This window comes from Ziziphus jujuba, chromosome 5 (assembly GCF_031755915.1).
Source record: "Ziziphus jujuba cultivar Dongzao chromosome 5, ASM3175591v1".
Taxonomy (NCBI): domain Eukaryota; kingdom Viridiplantae; phylum Streptophyta; class Magnoliopsida; order Rosales; family Rhamnaceae; genus Ziziphus; species Ziziphus jujuba.
In genome coordinates, this window is record NC_083383.1 from 28,053,354 (window position 1) to 28,066,218 (window position 12,865).

General features: G+C 30.3%; 1 protein-coding gene across 1 annotated transcript; it reads right to left on the reverse strand.

Annotated features, from left to right (window-relative positions):
• Positions 1–7,579: 7,579 nt before the first annotated feature.
• Positions 7,580–11,628, reverse strand: LOC107434532 (transcription factor MYB1). Its single transcript, XM_016046006.4, has 3 exons — positions 11,435–11,628; positions 11,107–11,236; positions 7,580–8,370 (listed from the first exon to the last, which is right to left on the reverse strand). The coding sequence occupies exons 1-3, from the start codon at positions 11,562–11,564 to the stop codon at positions 7,878–7,880; spliced, it is 753 nt and encodes a 250-aa protein (XP_015901492.3). The 5' UTR covers positions 11,565–11,628; the 3' UTR covers positions 7,580–7,877.
• Between the last annotated feature and the right edge of the window lie 1,237 nt (positions 11,629–12,865).

The window sequence follows — 12,865 nt, forward strand, 5'->3', positions numbered from 1 at the left end:
AAAAAAACAAACTCGATGATAGAAAAAGTAAAAGTTGAAACCTGCATACAATTCATTTGGTTAAACCCTATCAAACTTGTACTGCATAGGTATTTTGGTATGTATTGTAAATAGACAATGTTAAAGTGATCCTCTATTTTTGGAAGATCTGTTTGAAATTTATTAAAAAACAAAATTTTCCTAAAAAAGTTTAATTCATTTGAAAAAAAACTAATAAAATATTTAATTAATTGATAGCTATAAATAAATAAGCTTTTATACACATTATCATTGGAAAATAATCTTACAATTAACTATGTATTCATGCCATATAGATTTAGTGTCAATTTTTATGGGACATATAAAACAATTCACATTCATCATTGGAGATTTTTTTTTTCATTTATTTTCTTCTTTGAAAGAATTGACTTTTAAAAAAAAAGTTTATTTATGAAATTTCAGAATGTTTGTCCTTTACTCTTAGAGGGTCATTTGACTGTCTCATTTTTTTTTTCTCCTCTCTCCTTATCACATTAGTTTGATAAGATACTTAGATAGATCATTGAATTTTTTTTTAAATAGCTATCTATTTTTTTAATGAGCTATTGGAGATGCTCTAATGAGTGCAAAAACTATTGATGACTATTATTAGCTATTAATTAAATTCTTTTTTTACCAACTTTTTTCCCTTCCAGAAAAAAATAATTTTTCCCTTTTGGAAAAAAAAAAAAACTTTTTAAAGAAAATTTTGGCTTTAATAGAAATTAGAGAATGTTTGTTGGAGCTTCTAGAATAGATATTTATCTTGACAATATCTAGGACATATCAGCTTGACATTCAAAATAAACATCATCCTTGGATACTAGTTTTTTTAAAAATACTGTCTATTTTACTTATTGCTAATATCTATTCTTACAACCATTGGAGATGTTTGAATCCCTGTCAAAGTACCATCAAAATTATATATATATACATGCAATAATTTTTCAATAAGAAAAAATGTCAAGACTCTCATTAGGACATTAGATGAATTTGCAATTAGATACTCTCTTAATGCTTTTGGATTTTTTCAATAATTGAGATTTAAAGATTACATGAATATATTGAAATACTAAAATTCTAAAAAGGCAAAGTGAATCATGTTTCAACTCATATAAAATTTTAAATATATTTTTAAATTTCAATCCTTAAAGAGATATAAGAATTGATGAGGAAAAAATTATAATTTTGATGGAAAATAAATTAAAATGACCTCATACAGAATTTGACTATAGATAGGAATTACTTGACTTTAATATATATATATATATATATTATAATATTATATAATATTATAGTGCAATTGGATTATTTGAGATAATTGCATTACATTACTAATGGCCAAGCAAATTGCAAGTTTTGGTTTTGGTTATCGACCACTTTTAGCGAGAATTGCCAATTGGACAACATTACACGTATCAAAGTGGAGGGTATCAAGACGTAATTGAAATTGGAGATCTAAATTATGCAAAATGCATTTAAGCCTTTGGAAAGCTGTTTTATAAATAGATTCAAACGATTATTGAATGCACTTGAGCAAAGAGAATTTTTTCTCATTTCATTCTCTAAAATGTAATCTAGATAGAGCTGAACGTCAAAAGAAGATGCACCTTTGTACTTGTACTTTTAAAGTTTTGCGATTTATATATTTAACTGTCAAAATCAGCAATTTACGGTTTCAATTTTTCAATTTGTTGTAGATTAATCTTATCTCAAATTTAACAAATATGTGAAAAGCAGTTCTGATCATGTGGATGGGATTGATAGATGTAGTTATTAATATTTGGGTTTAAGGGGATGGGGTCATGTAAAATCCAAATGGATCTACTACCCATCCTTTTGTCAAATTAGAAATTGAATTAATTTGTAACAAATAAAAAAATTAATAATTTGAATAGCTGGTTTTGAAAATTGAGAACCCAAATTGCAAATTCTGAAATATGAGACTACCAAAGCACAATTAATTCTTTTTTTTTTTTTTTTTAAATTTCATTGGCAATCAATCAATCTTTCTTTCTTTCTTTCCTTTTTTGAATCAAATTTACCCTAAATTTATATATTTGCTGGTGTCCAATATTTGCTTAGACTTCATTTAATAAACTTTATCCTAAATTTGTTCAATTACAATTAAGAGTCTCCAATTTAAAAATTCCAGGCATCGTAATTAGCCTTTGACTAGGGGTGTTCATCAATCAGTTCCTATCAATTTGCTTGGTGAACAATTTCAATCCGTTCGTTGGTTATATTGCTGATGATAAATTTTGAAGTTTTAAAAACTGACTGAAATTTGTCAAAAATTGATCCATCGGTATCGGTTTATGTAGAAGACGAAGAGGGAGAGATAAGAAAGCAAAGAGATTGTCCCAAATAGCAAAGAAATTGGCATCTTCCACAAGAAAGCAAAGAACTTGTGTGGATAAAGTGAATAATAAAAGAAAGCAAAAAAATTGTACAATCACTGCATATAAGTATGAACTTGTGCATCTTCCATCACCCTTTGCCATTCTTTGCCACTGCTATTCCATCACTCACTCTTTTCCACTGCCATTGCATCTTCCATCGCATACTTTCAAATCAAATTTTCAAGCCAAGGTTTTTAGATTAGAGATGTTTTACTTCTTTTATGGTAGACAAAGCTTTGTAACACCTTGTCCTGAAGTAATGCCTCAATTTTTTGTACGTTGACCGAGTTTGACTAAGTTGATTCTATGGTTGACTTTTTGCTGTGGGTAGAATTTTGTATGGACCAAGGCACTGTGGCTAAGTACACATTTACTTGAGTTTATAGACTAGTAACACATTGAAAATGGAGCTGTGGTTCAAAAGTTTTAGACGAAATAAGTTGCGGTCTAAACTCACCGAGTGATGCCAAGTTGAAAGTTATGGACCTGCGAAGTTTGATTAATTTTTCTCAAGACTGGTTTTATCAGGTGTAAATCTGATGTGTGTGAAAACCATGTGCACAGTGCCCACCGATATTGTGCCACATGTCAATCATTTGGCCAAACCTGTAAGTGCATAGTGGCATTATGAAAATCTTTATGGTGGGTTCAAGGAGATAAAGAGGAGAGAGAAAGAGAAGAGAGAAAGAGGAGAGAGAGAGAAGAGAGAGAGAAACTGACCTATTGCCATTCACCGCACTCTGATAATTGGTGATGTGCATGTGTCAGCCCACGATGTAGCTCGCTTTGCGATCGGCTAGTCAGCCAAAACCCACGGCAAGCAAGTCGGCGATGCACCAAGATTAGCCCGATTTCGGACGATAGCACAATTTGATTTGCCAGTCGATTTCTCTTAATTAGGCCACCCCCTATTCTCATCATCCATACCTTTGAGAAGCCCACTCAATGGCCGTCCTTCCCACCAAATTTGATGGCCTATGGTCTTCGGACGCTCCAGCATCGAGGGCATTTTCTTACGATAGCGGCGACTCACTAATTCCCTTGGTTTTGGCAAGTTTTTGACAAGTCTACCACCTTTGCCACCTATTTTGATCTCTATGAGTGCAAATCTAAGGCCCGTTTCGTCCAATTCTTACTAGATTGGGAGATTTAGAGACAGTTAGTTACCGGAGCTTCCCAGTCAAATTTCGACGTTCAAAACGTAAGACCCGATCTGTAATCCTTGTATCATAAGTTTCATTGTGGTATGCATATTTGCTATTTGAGATAAAATTTGTTTTAACTCCCCTGTATAAATTGTGTATGATATACTCGATTAAGATATTATTTTAATCAGTGTTGTGTTCTATTGACATTTTAGGCACCCATATGAATTATGGGACTGACCTTGTGGAGGGTCCGAATGGTCCGCATGTTTCAGATGAATGGTCCATTTTATAAATCTATTTTCTGGCAATTTTAATTATATTGTTATTATAACAGTCCAGTACCACCCGCATTAAGATATTGTCCTCTTTGGTCCAGAGTTCACTCCCTCTCTCCCCCCTGGCCTCAAGGTTTTGTCAAAACGCGTCTTAATGGTTAGAGGTCCCACCTCTTTAACCTGCCAGTCCCACTGGCCCGGGCCTCCCAAGCCCAATCAAGATATTGTCCGCTTTGGAAGCTAGGTGGTGGGCCTACCCTTCACGGTTTTGTTACGCGTCTCCACGAGACTGTGAGACCATGTACGCGTCTCAAGGGAAAGGTATCCACATCCACTTATATGGCATGCTTCGTTCCTCTTTCCAACTGATGTGAGATCTCACAATCCTCCCCCCTTGGGGCCTAGCGTCCTCGCTGGCACATCGATCCGAGTACTGTCTCTGATACCACTGTAACATCGCAGACCACCCGCATGCGATATTGTCCGCTTTGGGCCGGGCCCGCACGGTTTTGCTCTGCGACCTCTATTACACGGTGGGTCCACAAAAGGCCTCGCAAGGGAAAGGTATTCACACCCACTTATATGGCATGCTTCGTTCCCCTTTCCAACCAATGTGGGATGTTACAATTATGTTATCTAATTTTTTGTAAATTCTATGATGTGTTTAACAATTAAAGAAAACTTGTTATTAAATTATTTTATGCAATATATGTGATTATATATATATAAAATTGTTGTATAAATTTATTTTATGGACTTGAAGAAAATAATCGTATTAAATTTATTGTGCATAAGAATATATATTTATGTATATATAAATATATGTAAATTATATTTATCTGGAAAGAATTAATTATATGAGAATTTGGTGGATTTAAATTTCGGTTGGACAAAAATGAGTAATTTTATGGGTTTAGGAAATGTAGTAAACCTGATGGTATTTTACAAAAAGTTGGTGTACATCGTATTGCCAATTTTATTTATTTTAGATGTACCATATATTATTTCTATTCTGTACTGTATATGATGATTGGCATGCCGGTGTTTATTAGCCATCATGTAGGAGCTATGTCAAGAAGATTGGCAGATACTTTGTACAGTGAGCATTAACTGTCCTCCTTAACCGCAGGATGACAAGTTATTGGCATCAATGTCTCGAGATCCCAAGATGTCCAATTACAGGTATTTCTTTTTAACGTCCCCATTAGAGTGGTGCTTGGGATGCCAAATACTGCTTGATGCCACATATTGTGCGCTGTGTTAGGTTTATTCCTAGTTTGACTTTTAAAAATTAAAATGTTGTAAAATACATTTTGTTATATTATATTTTAATTATTTATTTAAAATTTTGTAGTAGATTGTATAAATTGCTATTTTATAAATTATTTAACTTGTTAGATTTAAATTTTATGACATAATATTATTTATATTTTCAAATTTATTTTATTATGCATAGATTTTATTTTATATCAAATTGCCACATAATATTTTAATTTTATTTTATTTCATTTTATTATTGACTTAAATTAATAATTGTTGATAGATTTTTTTTAATTGTATTTTTATTTACTAATTTGATTTTTATGAAATATAGAAATGATGGATTTTGTAAAAATAGTTTTAAAAATGGAAACTTTTCAAACTGAGCGAAATAATGAGGATTTTGAGAGAAAATCTCTAATAATTATTTATTCATTATTTATTTCTTATTAATTGTCTTTATTTTATAATATTATAATTATTATTATTATATTTTATTCAATAGTTGGGTGCCACTTATTTAAATGATTAGCATCTAATTATTTTAGGCATTGGCCATCCAAGATGGGAACTCACCAATTCTCATCCGCTGCTATGTTCAGAGAGAAGCATTCTTCCTTTCTTTTCTTCCCTATAATATTTCTTTTATAATTCCCCTTGTATTTGTATAAATTATGTACTTGGTTTATATCTTAGTATGCTCTGATCACTATTGTGTTTCGATTTTTGTTATTTATTTATTTTAATGCTTATTTCCTTTTTTTTTTTTTTTTTTTGAAGTGCTGTCCCTTATGGAAAATTTTATAGTAAAGTGGAAGGAATAAAATGGTGCATTATTGAAGTCTTTTTTTGTATAAGATTTTAAGACAAGTTCAATCCTTAAGGAAGATACTGTCAAATTTTATGTGGAAATGTCCAATGGGATTTCACATAATCAGAGCTAGCCTAGAATCCTAATAAAGGATCCTGGGTGGGTCTTGAAAACTTTTTGTTTCTCCTCCCTTTTCTTTATGTTTGGTGAATACCTCTCTTTCTTTATGTCCGGTGAAACCTAGGACATGGAAAAACAATGATGTATTGGTCGGTTTTGATAATCAACTATTTTGAAAAGTGGGAAACCAAAGTTGACCATTACCTTCTCACCAATTTTGGTTAAACGATCAACCACCAGTCAATCATCAAAAAATTTCGACCGATATGATTTGGTCGGTTGTTTTGGTAATATAATTTGGGTTTCAAAAAGGGATTTTGGATGGGTTATGATACTATTTAACAGCACAAGGTATATTGTATAATACAGAGGTATCTAAAAATGGATTGATATTTATAACAATGATTTATTCATAAAAATATTTATGATTTTAGGTAAATTATCTGAATGGTTTAATTGTACTATTCAATTATTTCCATAATGTTTAACATATCGCTTTACACTTGTTTTGGTACTATAAGTAGTTGGGTAAATTATGCCTTTGAATTAGTTACTCGATTATATATAAGTGATTTTAAATGTTAATTTATTCATTATATATTGAGTTTTGTAAATGAATTTTCGAAAAGGAAAACCTTTTAAAAAGTAAAAGTTTAGATTGTCAAAATGTAAGGTTTTGAGAGCAAAGAATTTGAAACGTTAACAGCTTTATCTTGTATTAAATAATCCATTTACTGATATATCTTTATCTAACATTTTATTATTTTTAATATATTCCTCTAGGTCTTGATTGTCAGTTGGCAGCTTTCCTCATGCATAACATCTTTCGTGGTTATCCATATTAGTAGCTTCCCTTGCTCTTTTTTTTTTTTTTTTTTTTTTTTTTTTTTTTTTTAATTTATCTTGCTTGTACTTTTTATCCCATTTGTAATGACTTAAATTCTATAAAATCTCTTAGTATTGCTCTGATTAATCATTATTGTAGTTATAATAATGGCAGTGTTAAATTAATATTTGCTTGTGGATATATGATGGTGTTTGTTAATTGAAAAAATGTCGTTTGGAAGTTAGGTTGCTGTTGTGGGTATATTTTTAGTGTGTTTTATTTGCAAAAATTTTTAGGTTATCCATACTTTAGGGGAGGTTTTGCCAAATACTTTATAGGGCTGTTCGGTGGGACTTTTTTTAGACAAGGCCACTTGAGATCCTAGAGGAGTTCCTAGGGTGCATCTTGTAATTTAGAACGAGTATCTGGAAGCAAGCTTTTAGTCCGTTAGATTTTTTCCCTAGTGTAATGTTTGATTTCTGAAAAAAACTTGATTTTAGGTTTGATTTGAGATTATATAAATTGGATATTTTAAGTATCAATAATAATCTATAATGTTATTTCATATATTTGAATGGTAATGTAAAAAGTATGAAACTATTTAATTCTTTGGGAAATATGCATGAAAAGAACTTTATTACCATACAATTACTAATTTTGCACAGTAAAAATTAATGTAAAATTGAACAATAGACTAGTAAAGCGCGTCAGGCTAGACATAATGTGCAAATCGTCGTCTTGCAATTTATTTCAGTTTCAAAATATATATATATATATATTTATATATATGTAAAGATTAAAGTTCCAAATTGTAATCTATAAAACAGCAGTCATTAAAACAGAGTACAACCAAAATACACCGACCCCACAAAGCATTATTATAGATAAGGTGGGTGACCATATCCATTAATTATTGTGGCTGTGTAGCCTTCCTAGCATATTATTTCATTAATGTGGACAGCTATATGACATCTTAATGTGGACATACATAGCGGAGTATATATATTCACATTAATTTTAAAGATCCCAAAGATCTATATCAACGGTAAATTCTCTCCAAAAACTCTGGTCGTCTTCCACAAAAACGTCTCCAATATTATTTGGTCCAACTGGATCATGATCTTCTTGATCATCATGAGGAAGTTTTGAAATGGGCTCTCCTTCAAACCCACTTACAGTATATGTAGCTTCTTCATTGGGTGTTGCATTATCTAGCAAATTTTCCCACCAATGAAGGTCTTCATCAAGAGATTTCTGGTTAAAGTTTTGTTGTTGATGAGGACGATTTATATTATCCATTGTTATAGTTGAAGCATAATTCTTACTCATCGATGGGAAACGTTTTGTAGAAGTCCGAGGCCGTGGCATTACTGCTTTGGTTCCATTTCCATGTGTCTTTTTGTCGCCATTAATTTCTTTATTTTTAATTTTGCCATGTAGATGACCATTCCAATAATTCTTCACATCGTTTGCTGTTCTTCCCGGTAATCTTCCAGCAATGAGTGACCACCTACATATTATACACGAATTATAAGTTATTTAACCATTCTGTTTATAAGCATGTAATTAATTAATTAGTAATAAAATAGAAACGATGATGTTTAATTAATCCATCGAGTAAGTAGTTCATGGGTATTTATATTTACTTATTTGAAAATTAAATACTAACTATTCAAAATCTTTTGAATTTTTTCTTTTTGCCAAAAAAACTTCTGATTTATTTGTTATCTTAAACTAATTAATAATAATAAAGAATTATACGCAGTTAATTAAATATAGCCATGCAACAACAATGCAATACAAGTTATATAGCACATTCACAATTTCACGTTAAAAACAAAAATTGAGTGGGGTAACGTTCCTTATGAGCCAGAGTTTTAGGGTCCCAGCTATATGAGTCTCAGTTAGACAGCTATTAGCTACAGTAACTCTTCCTTTTCGAATTAGAGCTGCTATCTTTCTATTGCTATTTCTCGTTAGAAGAAACTTGGAATTCAAATGTACCCCATAAGGTACTACCTTATTTGCTAGTTATAATTCTCAAGACTGAATATAGCTAGCTATCAGCAAGGTAACTATTATTGCCGGGAGGACATAGCAGAACAATCAACGTGTTGGACGGGCAAGCCCTGTCTATTATAAATGAGTAACTCCACTTATTTAGCTTTCCAATGATTAATATTGACATTGAAAAATGCCTAATGCAAAACCAAATTAGAAACACTTTGTTTAAGTAACTTGAACCATACCTAGAAGGTGAAAGGCTGGCACTGGCGTATCAAAGGCAGGAGCTGGCACTCCCGGAATACCATAGCATTTTTCCGACTACAGTATATAGACACCAATAAAATAAACATCTACAGTAGAACCTCTAAGTTACAAGTAAACCACAAGTACAAGATTTTATGCAGACAACGTATGGGTAAAATCATTATTTCCTCCTATAAAAGTTCAAAATTTTGTTTCCTCTATTCAAAATAAAAATTAATGGTAAATACAATAATAGGTGAAATATAACCCCCTCTTTTATCTTTTTTTAGCAAGTATCTAATTTTCAAAAAAAAAATAAATTAATAAATAAAGAAAAAGTTGCTAATTTTCTTTGTCAAATTTATATCCTATTTGAATTTTTGAAATCTTTTATATCTGTCTTGAATGCGGTCACGTAAGCATGTGATACGCATTTAAAGCAGTATTAATTTCATCAAATCCTGACAATTTGATCCGGCACGTCTATTAAAATTTCAGAATTTTTCAGTTTGTTCAAAATAGAAAGAATACTAATCACTTGGTGATACAGGTGCTTCTATCTATAACATAAATGACAACTTTACTATTTATATTGAATTGTGATTAAAATATTAATATATTTGGTTAAAATATTAATATATTTGGTTAGAACAAATTTTTTTCTTTTTTTGGGTAAAAATATTTGGTTAGATTAATTCGTTGCGTGTACAGTGTACTAAATGCAGCATCTAATTAGCTAGAAATACGATTCGTAACAATCAATGCTGATGTGGCAAGCTTAAACCTGCAATATTCTCTATAGCATTTAGCTATACATACTGATCACTTTGACCTGTAAATTTGATATGGTAGATGATATTCAAAGATTACAACATGAATGGCTAGGCCTAGATGTTATTTCTTTGAATTTTTTTTTGTTATTTTATTCATAGCTCAAAGAAACTTAAACAAGATGGACAAAATCCTTAGCTACAAACATAATTTTTGTCAGTAAGAGTATTCATTTGTGATAAAAATGAATGTTAGTCACTAAGATGTGTGGCCAATAAATATTTTGTCACTTAGATAGCCATAAACTTTGTAACTAGTATTTTTGTAATGAAAGTTATAGTGACAAACTAACTACAAACATTCAAAAAGATTCTATCACAAAAAGTTTTTATATTTGTGTAGCTTCATCACAAAAAAAATATTAGTTACAAAAATATATGACTTTATGTGAGTTGTTTTATTGGCAACAAATCTTATTGACGTAGATAAATTATTGATACAAATACATAACTTAAGTGACAATATTTATTTTTGTTGATTAGAATTTCATCACTAAAGATTAAACTTCTTCTAGCAAATTGAAAAACTCTATTAGCCTTGAATATTTTATTTTATTTTTGTGTGCTATCACAAAGTCCAAAATATGTCTTTTGTCTTCAATCTTCTTCAAATGTGGATGTAATTACTTGATCACAGTTTTTTTTTATAAAAAAAGAAAAAAGAACTTTGATCATACTTTAAGAAGAAAACATTGTTTGACTTGACAACAAAATGATTTTCCATTCAAAGTCAACGGAAAGGTACGAATAGAGGGCTAAATTCAGCCTCTTTTTATGATAGAATTATAAAGGTTGCATTACGTAAAAACAGAAAGTAAAAAGACAAAATTGAGACAAAAGTAAAAGTTCGGACTTATTTTTGGAATTTAACGCGAAAACCTTAATTACACAAAAGGGAAAGAAAATTGACAAGCACACGGAGAAAGAAGACAGTATTTTCATATTTAGTATGTAAAGATGTTAGCTTAAAGTATATCATTTTTTATAAATTGATTAAGACATGGAATTATAGAAATAAAAATGATCATAGAATATATATATATATAGAAGTCTTCAGCTAAAAAAGAAAAAGAATATATCTATAGAAGTACAAGAAGTACTAGATATCCTTCTTTACTAATTAATTGAGTCTGCAGAAAAGAAAAAACACAAAACAAAAAGCAAACCTGTTGCCTAAAAGCTTGTGAAGTCTAAGAAGAAGATCAACTTCATCCTCCGTGAATTTCCCTTTCTTGATTTCCGGCTTTAGATAATTCAACCACCTCAATCTACAGCTTTTCCGGCATCTATTCAGACCTGTTAAAATACATAAATTACAACATCATGCATTTTAATATCTATATATATATATATGTATATATATATATATATATATATATATGTATATTTATATGCCCAAAAATCCATCTCGTTATTCATAATCTTTCGTTTAAAAAAAAAAAAAAGCCTATTCTCTCTCACTCTCATAATTATTCCAATTAGCCTTATATTTACCAGCTTTGGAAGGAATTTGATGCCATTTTCCTTCTCCATGTTTTTCAACCCAACGCCTGAGACGATCATCTTCCTCTTTACTCCATGCTCCTTTCCTCAGGCCTAAGGAGCTGTCCATGGAATGGAGCATGCGTAATATTTTTTCAATTATTTTTTTGGTTCACCCTCTGTTGCTTCAATGTAGCACATCCAAGCCAATATATATCTATATATAGTCTAAAACCTAGCTTTCTGTTGTGATTTCCTTGTAAGATGAATGGTCCAAAAAATCCATGCCATGCATACAGATAAGACCGAATTAATGATGACACAGATCATGTTCAGACAAAAGTTAAAAGTAACTTTCAAATCATCAGTGAGAGCTAACAGTCCAACCTTTCTAAATCATGACCACATGTTCTGGAGACATACCCAAGAAAGGTAGCTAGAATAATTTTATTACTCCACCAATGTAAGATAAAATCCCCATTTATTTCTACCTGATTTTTTTATATATATATTTTTATATATAATATAAATAAAATAAAAACATAAAAACATTAAATTATATTAATATTTTAAAATCATATCAATTTTTTTTATTATATATTAAAAGTTTATGAAAAATCATATAAAATAGATAATTTAAAAATTACCTGATTTTGTTCCAGCTACTCCATCATGTTTTTGAAGTGGCAGTATTTAAACCCAGGCCACCATTTAATGGGCTTCTTACCGCACGAATTGACAGAATGCGGCTGTGGTCAATTTGGAACATAGGCACTACTCCTTTCTTCTTGATCTTCTTTTGTTAAAACACTGTTCATCTTTTGTTTCTTTTCCTTTTTTATTACTTTAGTTTTTGCTTTTGCCAACTTGATAGTGGTATATGAAGTTGATAAACAGTAAATATATAATTGTGATATAATAAAAATATTGTAAAAACTTTATAATAATGAAATTCTATTTCATATGTTATGATTACCACAGAAAAAAATAAATTTCCAATCAGATTTTAAAAAATTTAATTAACCTTTAATGGTAATTTTTATTGGGTCTTGTTTAAATCTAATAGGTTGTAACTTCCATTTTTAAGTTTTATTAGAAAACAAATATGTATTTATAAAATATAATATTATCTAGATGATGTAGTTTGCCACATAAATTATCCTTATCAGAACTCTATTATATCATAAGTTTATATATATATATATATATATATATATTCTAACCTGAACTTAAATTTGGTTGAAAAAAGTTAAAAGTTCGTTTTTTGTTTTGTTTTGTTTTGATTTTTTACGAAGCAAATACTACATTTTAAAGTTGGTGGTGACGCACTGCCATAGAATTGATGTGTAGCTTTCATATAGGCGACGCAACTGCCAGTCAAACGGATCCATAAAAGTAAAAGGGTTTAATTGAATCAGTTTTTGAAAATAATAATAATAATAA